At 42.4% G+C, this 17,868-nt stretch overlaps 1 protein-coding gene across 5 annotated transcripts in view; it reads left to right on the top strand.

Annotated features, from left to right (window-relative positions):
* opcml (opioid binding protein/cell adhesion molecule-like) overlaps nt 1-17,868 on the top strand; it is an 859,132-nt gene that overhangs the window by 539,801 nt on the left and 301,463 nt on the right. For all 5 annotated transcript variants that reach the window (XM_067971042.1, XM_067971041.1, XM_067971039.1 and 2 more), the window contains one exon: nt 7,939-8,064. In XM_067971042.1, the coding sequence (XP_067827143.1) occupies nt 7,939-8,064 (126 nt within the window). The remainder of the gene's footprint in view (nt 1-7,938; nt 8,065-17,868) is intronic.

Raw genomic sequence — 17,868 nt, 5'->3', positions numbered from 1 at the left:
CTAGATTGGCATGTTGTAATGTTTGGCTGCAATCTGCTTATTGCATTTGAAAAGCCAAAGGAAATAAAATAAAAATAAGAACTATAGAGGAGGGAGTGTCTTTGCACAGACGAATGAACTTGGCTTTGGTTTAAGGAAGTCCATGGAACTACTTCATTCTTTTGTGGCTTCTTTATAGGTATTAGCTTTCATTCAATCAAAATTTCTTCTGCACCATTTTGTCCAGTGCCTATGACACTCTGCAATATCCTGTCCAGCTCGACATGGTACCATACTTCGGTTGTTGTTTCAGTGATACCCCGGCTGTGTTTCCACCACTGTCAGTCCTGTCAGTGATGCCTCGTGATATCATTTTTTTTATTCGTTCATGGGATGTGGGCGTCGCTGGCGAGGCCAGCATTTATTGCCCATCCCTAATTGCCCTCGAGAAGGTGGTGGTGAACCACCTTCTTGAACCGCTGCAGTCCGTGTGGTGAAGGTTCTCCCATGGTGCTGTTAGGAAGGGAGTTCCAGGATTTTGATCCAGCGACGATGAAGGAACGGCATTATTTTTCCAAGTCGGGATGGTGTGAGACTTGGAGGGGAAGATGCAGGTGGTGTTGTTCCCATGTGCCTGCTGCTCTTGTCCTTCTAGGTGGTAGAGGTCGCGGGTTTGGGAGGTGCTGTCGAAGAAGCCTTGGCGAGTTGCTGCAGTGCATCCTGTGGATGGTACACACTGCAGCCACTGTGCGCCGGTGGTGAAGGGAGTGAATGTTTAGGGTGGTGGATGGGGTGCCAATCAAGCGGACTGCTTTGTCCTGGATGGTGTCGAACTTCTTGAGTGTTGTTGGAGCTGCACTCATCCAGGCAAGTGGAGAGTATTCCATCACACTCCTGACTTGTGCCTTGTCGATGGTGGAAAGGCTTTGGAGAGTTAGGAGGTGAGTCACTCGCCGCAGAATACCCAGCCTCAGACCTGCTCTTGTAGCCACGGTATTTATGTGGCTGGTCCAGTTAAGTTTCTGGTCAATGGTGACCCCCAGGATGTTAATGGTGGGGAATTCGGCAATGGTAATGCCGTTGAATGTCAAGGGGAGGTGGTTAGACTCTCTCTTGTTGGAGATGGTCACTGCCTCGCACTTGTCTGGCGCGAATGTTACTTGCCAGTTATCAGCCCAAGCCTGGATGTGCTGCTCTCTTGCATAAATAACATACACATGCTCTCTTTTAACTATTGTAAATTAAAATTAAGTCTAAAAATGAGTTTAACATAATTAAGCTATTTTAGTACATGTGGTCAAGGGGTAGTGTTCAATAAAGTGCTGATGCTCTAATGCAATGTGTAAACAGGGTGCTAAATCTTGGGGTTACAGTAAGTTCCCAACCTCAGCCATATCATTGCAGAATGGTACCAAATGGTTACCTCTAGTCTATTCTTCTACACCTCCCAACAATTTGATTGTAAAGCATTTTTGACAGAGGCCTGAAACTGCCGAACCTCTCAACCGGAGATCGTGCCTGTTGTGAGCTGACTGAGAGAAGTAATGGAAGAAAATAATACATTAGCGGATCCTAACAAAGGTTCAGAAGCAGAGTTATAGTTTTAGAAGCTGCTATGCAAGGAAGATGTTCAATATCAACTCTGTTGATCTTGTGGCTTCCTGCCTTAGGATCATGATCTTATATGTACATCAATTATGTCCTTAATTCCTTGTATTTGACTTGCTAGAGCAAGAGAAAATAAGAAATGCAGTAGAGCTGAGATTGTCCCAGAGTTCACAATGTCACTAAAAGCCTTCTATTAAAGCCATGGCAATGCAGATTTAATGGAAGACTTTCGCTGTCACTAGTGGCCCATAGTAGTGTTCTGCACATCAGTGAGAGAATGCAAGAGAAAACGTTTAAAAAATCAGCTGGTCTACATGGGAAGGAAGAGAAAGTGTTTGTGGATAAGATAGAAGAAAATATTACACAAGTGCTGATTGCCAGCCTTTGTGACATTTGCAGCTTGCTGCTTTTACCTGTGATGATTTGGCATTAGCTGATCCCTTAGGTATGTGACTTATGACTCAAAATCTCACATTTAGGAAAGTAGTGTCAAAATGTGCAGGGATAAAGAGACAACTTGGGGCAATAATATACTGAGCATTGTCTGATAAAGTAACAGGGAGGATGATATGTATGTTAAAATATCTCCGTTACAAATCTTGCTCAGTTTTCTAAAAATATTTCACATTGTAGCCATGACACTTTGGACATGAGGATGACTGCATATTTTTCTCCATCAATATTGTACTGTGAAGTGCTTCTGAATTTTATATTAAAAGTTATATCATTTCTTACCAAATAAAAGCCTTTGCTTGAGAACAGGAGCTTGGTAATAAAAATGAACATTTTTGTGGGATTGCAGCATTTTACACATAGTTTAAATATTTTTGTATTAAGACAGTGAATATCAGCATTTGACAATTTAAGGCAGGGACATTCATATCTGCATTCCTTTGGAGAATAGCACAATGATTTGTGGGCTTTTTTGGAAGTCGGGCAAGGGAATCTCCAGCATTTTCTTGCTGAAATTGAAACAGTGGGCACCAAACAGCAACCATTCCTCCTCATAGGTGAATGTTTGATTAGGATTAGTTAAGTGTGGTGCAGTGATTGTAGGAGAATAAAGGGAAGTGGTAGAGGTGAGTATTGAGGCTGAAGGTGGTGGAGCTGCGAGCAGAAAGTAAGAGGCCTGTATTCTTACCTTGACAACTCTGGTGAAGTCATTGAACTTTTTCCAGAATTGCAGCAATGTCCTTGGAGCTAGGGTCCTGGCATTGACCTCCTCAGTGACATCTTCACATTGGCAGAGTTGTTGCCTGTTGGAGGGTGGCTTTCTGCCCCCTGGAAAGAAGAGGATCTCTCTCCTCCTACTCACTGCCTACACTAGTGCCTCCAAGGCAGCATCACAGAACCTTGGTGCCACCTAAGCGTTTGCTGCAGCCTTTCTCTATTCACAAGTGCTTCCCTCCTTCCACAGCCAGAGTGCACCTCCCCTTTAAGAGGAGCTGTCTGCCTTTAATTGGTGTCAGAAATGTCCGATACCCAGCCCCCCAAACAAAATAATTACGAGTTGCTTGAGACAATGCTAACGGGCGTGATCGAATTTCTAAGCCCTTATGTTTAAATGGGTTCTGACTGTTGTCACTCTTACTGATCATGAGTCTCTCAAAACAATTCCCGAATTTTGAAAGCTCTGCCAGTTGTGGTAGATGAGCTTGAGAAAATGAGTGTCTTGGGGTGATTGGTCTTCATTGATGAGAGCCCTGCTTAACATTGCTCCTTAATTTTTAATGCATATTTCCTCTTTTTTAATAAAAAATGTTTTGTTTTTAACTAAAGTAATGGTTGCAGAAAGCATTTAAAAGTTATTTTAGCACTGAATACTACTGGGGGATAGAAATAGTGTGGCTTTAAATTTTTAGTCTTTTTTTTTCCAGTATTAATCTGAGCTAAATAAAGCATTTTATTTGCTGGTATACTTGCTATCACTTGCAGTTACTAATGACCTATTTATATTTCTTTTTTGGAGTTTCTCTTTGTGAAGATATTTGGATGATGATAGGAACATAGGAATCGGAGTAGGTCATTCAGCCCCTCGTGCCTGCTCCGCCATTTGATAAGATCATGGCTGATCTGTGATCTAACTCCATATACCTGCCTTTGGCCCATATCCCTTAATACCTTTGGTTGCCAAAAAGCTATCTATCTCACATTTAAATTTAGCAATCGAGCTAGTATCAATTGCCGTTTGCGGAAGAGAGTTCCAAACTTCTACAACCCTTTGTGTGTAGAAATGTTTTCTAATCTTGCTCCTGAAAGGTCTGGCTCTAATTTTTGGACTGTGCCCCCTACTCCTAGAATCCCCAACCAGTGGAAATAGTTTCTCTCTATCCACCCTATCCGTTCCCCTTAATATCTTATAACTTCAATCAGATCACCCCTTAACCTTCTAAACTCTAGAGAATACAACCCCAATTTGTGTAATCTCTCCTCGTAACTTAATCTTATAATTAATTTTGGTGTACTTGTATGTTTTCATTTTCTTTGTTTTAACTTTTTAATCTGAAAGGACCTCACTCGAGGGCCCCGCTGTAAATCAATCTTTGGGTAAATTAGATTTTCCATAGTTGAGGCCCAACAGAATGTGTCATTATTTAGCTTTAGTGGATATGAATGTTACATAAACAATAAATCTATCTGGAGTACAAACAAAACAACAGTGCATTTTGTTGGAGTACCAGTCTGCTGTTCAGTGGATTGATAAGAAGCAGGTTTGTCACATGATGACAAGTGCCACTGAGGATGCGGGGAGCAGAGAGCAGATACTTCTCTACATAAGGAGGGTGGGAGGGAAACAGTTGAGTGAATCATTGCATGCCAGTCTTATACATTTTCTGGTGACTGGTTACACAGTAATATTGGGAATAGGCCACTCTCCTTGCTCTTCACATGAGGAATGTTGTGTGGTCTTGGAAGGCCTACAACATGACAATGTAACATTCAGCCCAATAGAAACAAAAATCAGTTTTAAATAATGCTAAATTTTAAGTCAATCTGTGTGGGAAAAAAAAACCTTGTATTCCTTAAGTTATGTCCTGTCCTTTTAAGGCTCCTTGATAATTGTCTGCAGAGTGCTTCAGAACAGATCTTTCTGTAACAAGAAGTAAACACAGCTTGCTGAATCCCCTCAATTCATCATTATCTCCCACATTTTGCTCCTCAATCCTGGCTTGAATCTGTCTTTGTGTCACATGTAAGCTTTTATAATTTAGATGTTGAAAAAAAAGTGTTTATAAACTCATTTTGCCTAGCATTGTTTTAATTTACTTATGAGGAGAGGAAGAAGATGATAGAGAGTGATAAGCACTTTGAGAGCTGAAGAACATAGCTGGTTATTTTTACAAGTGTAAACAATTTTACAACACCAAGTTATAGTCCAGCAATTTTATTTTAAATTCACAAGCTTTCGGAGGCTTCCCCCTTCCTCAGGTAAATGTTTCGAGGCACTCTGTCTTTAACCTGGAGTTTAGGTCTGAAACCATCAAGAGCTGGGACTTCCACAGTCGGATCTGGAGACAGAATCAATCTGCCACCGACCTTGCTTATGCACCATCTTCTGCATTGCAGTGAATTGCTTGACAGCATGGCTAAAGATTGTGTGTGAATGCGTCCACAGGCTAATAGCAGCAGGTTGAAGTTGCTGTAATTTGCACAGTGAAGCACCTGAATTCTTGTATGCAGCTCCATCCTACTGTGTAACCGGTTTGTTTAAGTCATTTGCAACCTAGGCATGCTGAGTTTTTATCCCACACCTTCTTCATCACCAAGACAGCTTGCTGCTACCTCCCTAACATTACCCAACTTTGCACCTACCTCAGCCCATCTGCCACTGAAACCCTTATTCTTCTCCTGATTACCTACGGACTCAGGAGGCCTGATTTTAACCACACCCACCCACTGCGAAAGGTGCAGGCGGAGGTTTGCGCCGCAATCCCAACACGTTCCTGCCCTTCCTCCTTAACCTGCCTGAATTCAGGCACAGGAAAACCGCCGACACTAGAGGAGTGGGGGCCTAATTTCAAAAGCAAAATCGCATTCTGATGGGACGCGGATACCATTTTAACTGCAGACCCGACTAAGGGCCATACAGGCTCAAACCCGCCAGAAAAAGTTGGTGGCAGGCAGGATCCAGGCCACAGGAGAGGCAGGTAAGCTAATTTTTTTTTACTTTTTAAAGATTCATTGTGGACCAGGAGGAGTAGGAGTACTCCTGATTTTGTGCCTCAAGTTAAAATAGGGACTGATTTAGTCCAATGCTCTCCTGGCTCACCTCCTATCCATCACCCTTCACATCCCACTGGCCAATCGCCCCTGTCCTCATTGACTAACATTGGTTTCTGGTCCCCAAACATTAAAAATTTAAAATTCTCATCATTGTGTTTAAATCCTTCACGGCCTCAGCCCTCCCCATCCCACCCCCTCAAACTCTCAATTCATCCGACTCCAGCCTCATGTACAACCCTGTTCCTTTCGCCCCACCATTCGCATCAGTATCCTCAGCAACCTATAACCCATGCGCTAGAATTCCTTCTCTAAACTTCTCTGCTTCCTCAGAGCCCTCTCCTCCTTTATGACCTTCCTTAAAACTCATCGCAGGGATCCAGCTTTTGGTTTCCAATCCCCCTCAATCGTTCCTCTTGGCTTGGTGTCCATGTCCCATTACGTCTCTGTGAAGCACCTTGGGATGTTTTTCTATTTGAAAGTCCGATGTAAATGCAAGTCATCAGCATTGGCAAGCTAATATGTTTTTGTGGCCATTTGAATATGTTACAGTATTCTGCAAGAATAGCTTTGCTGTAATATTGAATTTTGCATTTGTTCGCTATGCACGAGGCACAGACATTCAGCAAATGGTACTCAAAGGTTTTGATGTGAATGTTTATGGCAAACACTTGTTGAATCGAGCTTGTATTTCTCTTGGGATACTCATGTTTCATTAAAGTCAGTTGGTAAAAGGGAAAGACTGTCTGAAATGAGCTTATCCAATAATACCGTTGAATGCAAATTTCAAGATTGGGTTGGTCTGTTCAACATAACTAAGCTAACACATCAACCCAGAATATACTGGATGTTACTACTTGGTACAGCTAATGGAACACACCTGTAAAGCCTGTCTGTTTCTGCATCGTTCGCACAATAAAAAAAATACTAAGATGCAGAAATGTGTTGACAGCCCTTGTAGTTGTATGTTGAACACAGCAGCTAATTGCTTATTACCTGCTTTGCCTTTCGTTTCACTTATGTGTCACTGATGTATTTGGATCAGAGCTTGGTGGAAGTCTCAATATGGTATGTTGGCCCTTTATTATAAGAGGATTTGAGTACAGGAGTAAAGATGTCTTACTGCAATTATATGGGGCCTTGGTGAGACCGCACCTGGAGTATTGCGTACAATTTTGGTCTCCTTACCTAAGAAAGGATATACTTGCCATAGAAGGAGTGCTGTGTTGGTTCACTAGACTGATTCCTGGGATTGCGGGATTGTCATATGAGGAGAGATTGAGTAAACTAGGCCTGTACTCCCGAGAGTTTAGAAGAATGGGAGGTGATCTCATTGAAGCATACAAAATTGTTACAGGGCTCAACAGGGGAGATGCAGGGAAGATGTTGCCCCTGGCTGGGGAGTCTAGAACCAGGGGTCACAGTCTCAGAATAAGGGGTAGGCCATTTAGGACTGAGATGAGGAGAAATTTCTTCACTCAGATGTTGGTGAATCTTTGGAATTCTCTACCCCAGAGGGCAGTGGATGCTCAGTCATTGAGTACACTCAAAACAGAGATCGAAAGATTTCTAGATATTAAAGACATCAAGAGATATGGAGATAGTGCAGGAAAATGACATTGAGGTAGAAGCTCAGCCATGGGCTTATTGAATGGCGGAGCAGGCTCAAGGGGCCGGATGGCCTACTCCCACTCCCATTTCTTATGATCTTATGAAACCAAGTGTCATTTGCTTGTTTATTGTGCAAGCCAGGTTCTAAAATCCTTTGGGGGTAGCATTCCCTTAGAGACTGGAATTTAAACATTGGTTGTAACTCCGGTGCTTCTTAGCGTTTGGATATTGAACCAAGATTAAGGATGTTGAACTGTTTCTAGAAATTTCTATTTTTTTTGTGAATTTAAATGAAGTCAAGTATTGTATGCTGGTAATAAGTTCCTGTGTGAAAATCAAGTTGAGATGAAACTGGTTTTGAAATACATCTCATTTGTTTGATACATTCTTAGAGTGAGGAATGTTCTAAGAGACATTAATGTCTTAAGCATATAAACAAAATTATTTTCAAAGAAAGAAATCAAATGAATTTTCACATCCTAGTATTAAAACCAATCCTACTGTGTTTGCCTCCCTCAGTTCCACCAAAAATTGTCAACATCTCCAGCAGTATCTCTGTGAACGAGGGCAGCAACGTGACTCTCCTGTGCCTCGCTATTGGACGGCCAGAACCCACCATGACATGGCGCCACCTTTCTCCACCAGGTAAGGGGCATTTCCTTTTGTGACCAGGATTGACATAGATGTATAGCGATAGGACAATCGGGAGCTGTGAATTGGAAAAGTGCGACTTAACAAAAGAGTTTTACTCCAATCCTTAGCAGATGTCGCTCATTACAGGTGGGTGAAATGAACATAAGCTTGTTGATGTAATTTACAAAATTTACAGTTCTTAGAGTTATGGAATGAACCAATTTAACATAGAAGGGGACTCTAGAAATCTTTTTAACATTCTGGAATTAGGCTCTTAGGAGCATTGCAAAAGCATTGAACTTAATGTTTCGCTTTGTTTATGAATTTATTATTTTTACACTTGTGTATTTAACTGATTGTATGTTGTTGATTAGAAGTGCAGAGAAGACGACAAACTGCTGCAGTAGTTTGAAAGGAATCTTATTAGTCTTCAGCAAACAGAGCATGTGGTATTAGGTAAATTTGGCCAAGACTCTCTCATTTCAAGAGATGTTGAAAGTTGGGACATGTTAATGTGCTCTGCATTGATAACTTATTGGTATGTTATACATAACAACCATCAGTGTTAAGGCAAGTAAAAAGTGTTTTGCCATGGTAGTGTGTTGGTTGTCCATTGTGGTATGACATGGATTGGATGGACATCAGTTCTGACCTACAGTTTGTCACTTTGTGTGCTCCCAATTGGGATTGTGCAACTGATGATGACATTGATCAAGCGCTCAGCAATGCTCACAGGGAGAGACAATCTACAAGTGGTCCATGCCGGAATGTGTTTGCATAATTACAATTGGCTCAAGAATGGCATCTGCAGATCCTAATGTTGGTCACCTCTCAGCTGTCGAATGGTTCAAATTGTGTGTAAACTATAACTTGTGTGTAAACTATAAACTATAACAACAATAACTCACCAATATTTCTGCCATTTTCTTGATTCCACATTTCTTGAGGCACTCACTCCCATATCCTCTCGTTTTAAAATCTTCCTTCTCTGGGGAACTTGCCTCTACTCATTTCCTTGTATTGGTTTGGGAATACCATGTCGGGAGCAGGTAGTGCAAATCTGCAACTTGCAAGGGTACTAGCAGCATTTTTCCTGTCAGTTGTAAAACAAAAGAAGTAATTTGTGTTGTCACTGACCTGTCAAATGTTTGTTGCTGTCAGTGTGATCTAGTCAGTCACAATGTTTTTGTGCAACAGAGATGAGTGACAGGAGGGATTATTTTATGCTTTGATCGTTGAGAATTTTACTTCATGATTACGCAACATGCGTTTTGTTTGTGCTGTGGAAGTACTTGTGAAGTTGGAAAGTGTGTGTGTTTTCCAAAAATAATTTAGTTTTCTGTCAGTTATGACTTCACACGAAAGCAGCATGGTACCTTACAATGCCCTGCCCATGGGTCAAATGCATATTTTTGCTGTGGTCCGACACTACTTTGTCTCAAATAATCCTGAGATATGTGTCATAACGTAGAATAAATCACCAAAATAGAAATTTTGGTGGAACCATTTCATATTGAACATTTTGAAGAAGTCAGAAATACTTTGAAGTTATAAAAGATCAAAAATGCAAATATATCTGGGCACTTGGTAAATACATATATTGTTTTTTTTCCCAAATTAAAAAAAATGAATAGGCATAATGCATTAGTTCTGAAGTCGTGCACTCACAATTTTATTTTATTTACTATGGAATTGGAAGAAGACCGAAAGAGGTTAGAAATACTTCAAAACATTGGGGTTGAAATTGGTATGCGTTGCGCCCATTTTTCGGGCATAGAATGGGCAGAAAGCCCAATTTAGCAGTGCCACGGCCTGCGCCCAATTTGTGCAAGCGTTCATCCCATGTCTAAATTCGTGGAGCTTGTTTTATAGGCGACATGGGCTTGAATATGTTAATGAGGGGCCTAATACCTGTTGAAGGATCCCTCCACAAAATGAGACACCGATGAGTGGTGCAGGTGTCGGGCCTGCCCTGTTCAGGAATCTTCAGCAGCCCCAATGACCACCAACTAAAAGTGACCTTATTTTTAATTGTTTGCAAAAAAAATCTTTCTGTGGAGCCAGGAGGAGCAGTACTGCTCCCCCCGACTCCACAGTTCTGGTGATCACACGCTTAATCCCCCTCTCTTTCCCTCCCCTCCCCCCCCCCCCCCCGACTCCACAGTTCTGGTGATCACACGCTTCATCCCCCTCTCTTTCCCTTCCCTCCCCTCCCCCCCCCCCCTCCCCACCCCCCCCCCCTCCCCCCCCCCCCCCCCCCCCGGCTCTCGGACGTTACTTGAGGGCCGCTGTTGGCGAGGTAGGCAGCCCAAATTCAATCATGGAGTTGGACGAGCTGCCTGTAGATGCACAACGGGCGACGGCAGCTTGTCTGGAATATTTAGATGATCCCGAAGCCCAATTTTGGGCCGGCCTAGGGCCTCTCTGTTCGGGCGCATGCAGCTTACCAAATCTGGGTCTAAAAACAGGATCAGATTACTTTCTACCCCATTGTCTTTTATCTTTAAACATTGTGAATTAGCAGTGCAGGTGGGTTGCCTTCCATTTACTCTCTCGTGACTGAAACCTATATTTACCTTTGAATTAAATGCATGACAGATAGACCTATACTTACATTTCAGTGAAGTGCTTGCTTGACAGAAGAAACCTATACTTTGTTTGTAACTGCTCTCTTTTTTGTACAGTCAGTGAATGGGATGCGTGCACAATAGCTGTATGTCTGATATATCTAAAAATACAAATTAAAGAATATTCAAGCTTTGTGACAATTAATATTCAACTCATTTATTAGGTCTCCTGGCTACCGTACAACACCTTTTTGGATATGATTTTCTCATGGGACAACTTGCATCTCAAATACACAAAGCACAAATGTAAGACTCTTTCCCTACTCCATTTTGTCTATTCTGTTCCCCTTCTGCTCTCTTTCTCTCCCCCTAGTTTTCTTCCCTCTCCTCTTGGAAGCGCTAACTCATATTGGGCTACTGTGGCATGGGCATCATCCACCCTCTGATACTTTGACAATTCTGCAAATTATCATTCTGCAGGTGTGAGGCTCTTCATTGAATCTTGATGGGCTATTTAACTATGGGGGAACCACAGGTGAACCAGATCCTTTTCTCACTCAGTATACACACTTGCACAATTTTAATGATCAGGATCTGGCACCCAGGCTAACTTTTTCCCCTTTCTGGCTCAAGGGCATTTTGACCTCCTCTGCTATTGCTCTAGAAATCAAATCTTGGACTGTCATGGTTGACATGGCTCAGTTCCACATTAGTCACTTAATAATTTAGCTGCTTTGGGGAGTCCGGCATAAAAATCACATTTAAAGCTGACCAGGGAACTCTATAACACCTCTTTCTGCCAAATATTCAAACACAGCACTTTGCACACAGTGCCTTCTTTCAGCTCTTATTATAAATACTTGTGAATTGCACACTGTGACATTTCAGGATTTTTTGACCATTTTTCCACAGAAAGGATTTGGAAAGAGAATTACTTTTAATGCTGCATTTTTAAAAGCAGTGTGTATTCTTAAGAGCTTAAAACAAAAGATACCCAGCCAAAGGGTCGCTAATATATAATACGGAAGTTGTTTATCCCAGAGTCGAAACAATAAATAAATTGATAGATTGTCTGGATAATCGGAAAACATCTCTCATCCATTGGGCTCAATTTTAAAATCAAATTGCGGGGGCGGGGGGGGCTGCAAAAATGACGAAAGTCCCGAGGGGGTTCGGAAGTCGGCTCCAACCCGTCGACTTCCGGCGTTGCCACAGACACACCCGTGTGCGTGCGTGCTTCACGAATCCGGAAGTCCTGCCGGCTTTAATTGCTTTAATAGTTAAAGAACCAACTGTATCTCATTGAGGTATATAATACTTTTATTTCTGACGTAGTAGATAGTTAAAACAATTTTAAACTTACCTGGGCAGCTTTCCCACGGCTTCCAATTCGCGCCTGGTAAAATCAGACGTCAAGGGCCAGATCAGGCAAAAATAAAAGAAATAAATTAAATTAAAAAAACCATTAAAAAAACAAAATTAACCTACCTTTCCACCTTGCTCCGATGTGTGATGTCTCCCTCTCCGATGTCCCGCTCGGCCCGTGATGTCTCCCTCTCCCCCTCCCCCACCTCTATGTCCCTCTCTGAACTCCCCCTCTTTCCACCCCCCCCCCCCCCCAGCCTTCCCCGATCTTCCACTTTTTCCCCCTCCATCCTCGATCTTCCACTCTTTCCCCCCCCCGCCCCCACCTCCGATCTTCAGCGCCCTCCACTCTGTTCCAGTGCCGGATGACGTCTCTCTCTTTGTCTTTCCCCCCCCCCTCCCACCCACCCGGGGGTTGACAGGCTGGCTGCCGACAGGAGCTGCAATCAGGCTGGCTGCCAGGCGCAAAACCCGGAAACAACCTCAATCACCATCAATTACATCGCGTCGGAAAAGGTAAGTTTTTTTTTGTTCGGGTTTGCCACATGCACCTTCACCACCCCTCCCCCGCCCCCCTTTGCCGGCTGCTGCCAATACACCACCATTTCAAAATTGAGCCCATTGTGTTTAAAAATGTTTTGATCTCAATTTGTGAAGCTTGGGGTAAAAAGAGACAGGACATCAAAAAGGCAGTCCACCGTTTGCCACAGAAAGGTTTTTAAGGCAGTAAGACCCCAGAAGAGGCAAGATCAATAAGTCAGAATGCAGAGGGTTTAACTGTTTAAGTCAAGCAAGACTATCCAATGTCGTATGTTATTTTAATGTTATTCTGTGGAGATAAATTGTATCAATTGAACGAAGTGAATCTCTGTATATTCACCTTACTGTGGAATAAAACCTCTTAATGATTCAACTCAAGCCTCGTTTTATCTACTGGTAACTGGATTCGCCTTTGGAGAAATTGAAGAAGTACATGTGTGAAAGACATGAGGATCTGATCCAGGTCAGAAGGGGATGCTGTTATTTATCCCTGTGTTATGCTTTCATACAAGTAGATATAAGGCAGTGCGAATCAACTCCCATACAAACTTGTTTGTTTCATGTTGTGCATTTGGAATTTGAAGTTTGTCTATGTGTATACATGTCTGTATATATATATATGTTGATATATCTGATCAGCTATTCTTAAGAGAAATCTACTGAGATGATGAACCTTTTTAAGCAAGGGGCGAAATAAAAACCAAGGGGATTAAAACTGCTCTCGTCACTATGTGTAGCAATTTCCTGAAAACATTCATTTTGAATGCATTTATTATGTTGCTACACAAAGCGACTAGAACAATTCCCTCTCTCCTATCTGTTAAACATATTTGTATACAAGATAATGAATGTTTCTTGGATACATTATGTAGGCTGTAATCTAATATTAAACTTTGGGTGATTAACTCCCTTGTAGTCTGTAATTGCTACTGTTCATTGTTGAAGCTGTAAGAATGGTGTGATAAACTCCAGTATAAATACATAGTTTGTTCAGTTTAAATCATTGATTTACAAATTATGAGCCTGAAGCCATCAAGCTGAATCTGTATAGCACTCTGCTAACCCTTTGGTTATCAAAGTATAAGGGAACAGTCAAGTCCCAAACTCTTGGTAGAGAAGGGTTACAAGTCTGATCCTTATTGTCAGGGGACTGAATTATGATGAAAAGCTGTAAAAATTTACTTTCTTTAGCATTGAAATTAGGCAAATGGGACAGAACTGTATACTGATACACAAGATACTAATTGGAATGGAACAAGTTAATCCTGAGCACCATTTCAGGTTAAATCATGACTGCAGGACCAAGGGAGATAGATACAAACTGGTAGAAGTTTAGTTCAGGATAGATAACAGGAAGCATTTTTCATGTAAAGAATAATCAATATCTGGAATTGTCTTCTTGGTTGGGTTACAGAGGCACTGAATTGTCTCCTCCATTTGTAATTATCTTTGTGATTCCAGTTGTTCCTTTGTACGGATTTTCTTAAACCTCTAATTTGGTTTTTATTTTTTTTCTGATTAAATGTAAATTCTTTTTACCTGAACTCAAGATTTAATGATAGTAACAAATTCCGAGAGTGCACTTCAGGCTTTCTGCTGCAGTAAATGTTTTATGATTTACCCTTACTTTGAATTAAATTAGGCTAGCACTAAACACTGTTGGTATACAGGAAAAATAGCATAGTTGAGTTATTTTTGAATATATTTTCTCCCCAGTGAATTTTGTACTTATCAAAATGAGAGATGTTGGCGCTGGGAAGTGGAACATTGTCCCATCATGTGCGCCCAGTGACAGCACCATGATCAGGTATAACACTGTAGATGTAGAGCAAGGTTGCCTCACAATATATCTCAGATCCAATCTAAAAAGAATACCCACTACTGCCTCAATGTAACACATTTTAATTTCGTAATTTGGTTATCTATTCTCTGACCTCTGTGAGCGGGATTGCGAATTGGTGCATTTATTTTTTGTTGTGGGCATATGGCTACTTGGGAGTAGAAAAACTATACTTTCCTCCAAGATGAATGTCAAACACAGGACCCAGACAGTTGAGATGTTGAAGTCACAATTGAGATTACGACCTCCGCTATATCGCAGCAATCTTCACTGTTGATTTTATAACCTTTTTAGAATTACTAAAGTGAATGTAGCCTGCATTTATTGATTTCATACTAGATGGTGGATGTGTCATGGTTGATTATTCATTAGTTGTTTGATTTAGTATTTTATTCATAAGTCCTATTGATTTACATAAACAGTGTGATCTCCATCATTTGTGTGGAGCTGATGAAAGCACATTCCTGACAATGTCTTTTCAGGTCCCGAAATTGCTCTTTCTGTAGTCAGTAATTGTGTGCTCATTCTATTACAAATCTGGTACTGTCAGTCATGATGTGTACAAGTTCTCACATGCCTGTCATGTCCAAAACCCCTAAATCATCTGATGCTTGTGGCTTCATGTCCCGATGCTTAACCTGACCTCTTCTGCTATAAACAGGGCTCTACAGTTATACTTGCTTTCGCCCATTCCTCCACCAGTTATCTTTTGAGTGTTTATGAATGTAAAAATATAATTAAAATTAAACTGCAGGTATACTCCAGAACTAATATAAAATAGATCTACAATAATGAAATTAACAAATGCAAAAGATTTATCTATAAAGTTGAACATTTCAACTTGTGTATTTTGTGACTTTAAATATTGAAAAAACTATGAACAGACATTGCGACATACAAATAATAATTCCTAAATTGGCTATTGACCAAAAACTGTACCGACTTGCCCTTTTCTAATTTGCATCCCGCCCTACTTTTAAGCACAGATTCTTGCCAGGATGTGACTCAACTGGTAGCCCTCTGTAACCAACCTTCATGTGTGAAGTTATACAGTTTATGTCATTAAGCTGCTCAAATGTTACTGGGGGGAAATGCATCATCACGTTAGTGAATAGTGTTTAGAAGGGAAGATCCCTTAATAGCTGGGGAGATGCTGCATTTATCCTTTGGCGATATGAGAAGCTGCTAATCATTTTAAAAAGCTTGAAGTAGAACTTCAGACTGAAGCTCCCTTCCCATAAGGGCATAGTGTCTCTGCCAAGTAATATCATGAATGGGCCAGATTTTACGATTAAAATTATGGTGAGGTTAACAGCACTCACCATAAGTTCTGCCCAAATCGGATAGCAACTTCGGGCAAGCGGAGATGCGCTGTTAAACGTGAAAATCTGGAAGTTGCTGTTCGAGATGCGCCGTTCCTCCGTAAGCTATGCGAAAACAGCATCTCGCCGTCTGATTCCCCATTCAAATGTATTAAACGGCATGAAGTTCCTGTACTGACGCCGTAGATATGGACTAAACTTGCCAGAAGTTAAGGCTTGTCCATTCCATTTTAAGCACACATTTAACGGCTTCTCTGGCACTGAAAATTAAATTTTGCATGTGTGGATTCTCATTCCTTCAGATTTTAATGATTGGAGATTTAAAAAATAAAATGTAAATAACTTTTTTTTACTTTCTCTCTCTTCATCCATTCTTTCTTTCCTTTTCTCTATTTTGCTTTCTGTACCTGACTTGACATTGAATTCACTATTCTAACTTACACATCCTGGTTCAGAATCTGCACTGCTCGTTAACGATTCTTCAATCTGACTGTTTATGGAGACACATAGGGCTCGATTTTAGGAGGGAGGCGAGTTGGCAGCGGGGAGTCGATTGGGCGCGTGGTAACACGCCGAGTGAATTCGGGGGGCTCCGCACGCGATCGCCGCCTAATTGAAGGCACTTACCTTGGCTTCTGGGTTTAGCGCTGGAAAGCTGCGCAGCGGGCGGACTGCGCAGCCACATCATAGGCTGTCAGCTGGAGGAGCCCTATTTAAAGGGGCAGTCCTCCACTGACTGATGCTGCAAGAAATAGGAAAAATTACAGCATGGAGCAGCCCAGGAGAAAGGCTGATCCCAGGTTTAATGATGCCTCACTCCAGAGCTTACTAGATAGGAGGAAGGGGAGGACCAAGATCTTCTCCCCGGTGAACGGGAGGAAGTGGCCTGCCTCTGTCAACACGGAGGCCTGGCTCGAGGTGGCAGAGGAGGTCACCAGCACCACCAACATATCGCGCACCTGCATACAGTGCAGGAGGCGCTTCAATGACCTAAGTAGGTCAGCCGAAGTGAGTACACTTACTCATTCCCCTACACTCCGTCTGCCACATCACCACCCCCACTGCACATCTCCTTCTGCACTGCCAGCACTACTCTATCACATCACTCCTCACACCCACTCAAAACTCATCCTCATCTTACCTTCACTGACTCACCTCTCCAGTACTCATCCCGCCACTACCACTCAACCCAATCCTCAAACAATCTCATGGCTCTATCTCATACTCACCCTCTCGTGCATCTCTTTCACAGTCAGCCTCACTCAACCTTCCACAACCTGTGCTGCAGCCACAGGGCATGCATCACATATGTGCAGTAGGAAGCATAAGGCAAACGTGTCGTGAGCATGAAGGGGATGCACAAGGGTGTTTGAAGGATTGTCATGGTTTTTACTTATATTTAATTTCTGATCAACTCACATTACATATTATGTTGTCACCACTACTGGCACGTCTTTGCGAATCTTGTCTGGCTTGTGCAATAATGCCCTTTCCTGAGGATCACAATGAAGACCCACAACTGATGACACCCATGTGTCACTGCAGAGTGGGTGTAGGTGTATTTGCAGGGCTCTTTTGTGCAGACGACTGAGAGACATCGGCGATGTCCCCGGTGGCACCCTGGAAGGATGCGGAGGAGAAGTTGTTGAGGGCAGTGGTGACTTTGACAGCGACAGGTAAGAAGATGGTGCTCGGGCCAGCTGGGAGCAGCTCGGCATGAAGGAGGCTGCAGATGTCCACGACTACATGTCGAGTGACTCTGAGCCTCTGTATGTACTGCTCCTCAGGGAGGTCCAGGAAGCTGAGCCTCGATCTGTGGACCCTGTGGCGAGGGTAGTGCCTTCTGCGACGCATCTCTTTCTGTGGTTGCCCTCCCTCCTGCTGTGCAGATGGATGTGTCACAGCACTGTGTTGTGGAGCTCCACGTGTCAGAGGTGGACGGCGAGGCTGGTGATGCTGTTCGTCCTCCAACGAGGTCATGACTGCAGCTCTGGCGGCCGCCGTCAGGAAGATGTACATTTGAGGGGGTCCGCAAGGTAGGTAAATGTGTCTGGACACCGGGGTATGTGTGCAGGTTTGTGAATTTTATTGTTAGGAGGAGGGTGGTGCAGGCCAAACTTTGTCCAAAGTGACGGAGTGGCCTCCTGCATTGAGTGAGGGTCTCCCCCCACCTGTCAAATTG

The sequence above is a fragment of the Heptranchias perlo genome, chromosome 33 (genome assembly GCF_035084215.1).
Source record: "Heptranchias perlo isolate sHepPer1 chromosome 33, sHepPer1.hap1, whole genome shotgun sequence".
In the NCBI taxonomy this organism is placed as follows: Eukaryota; Metazoa; Chordata; class Chondrichthyes; order Hexanchiformes; family Hexanchidae; genus Heptranchias; species Heptranchias perlo.
Note: the sequence above shows the minus strand (reverse complement) of the source record. Positions and strands in the feature narration are given on the sequence as shown.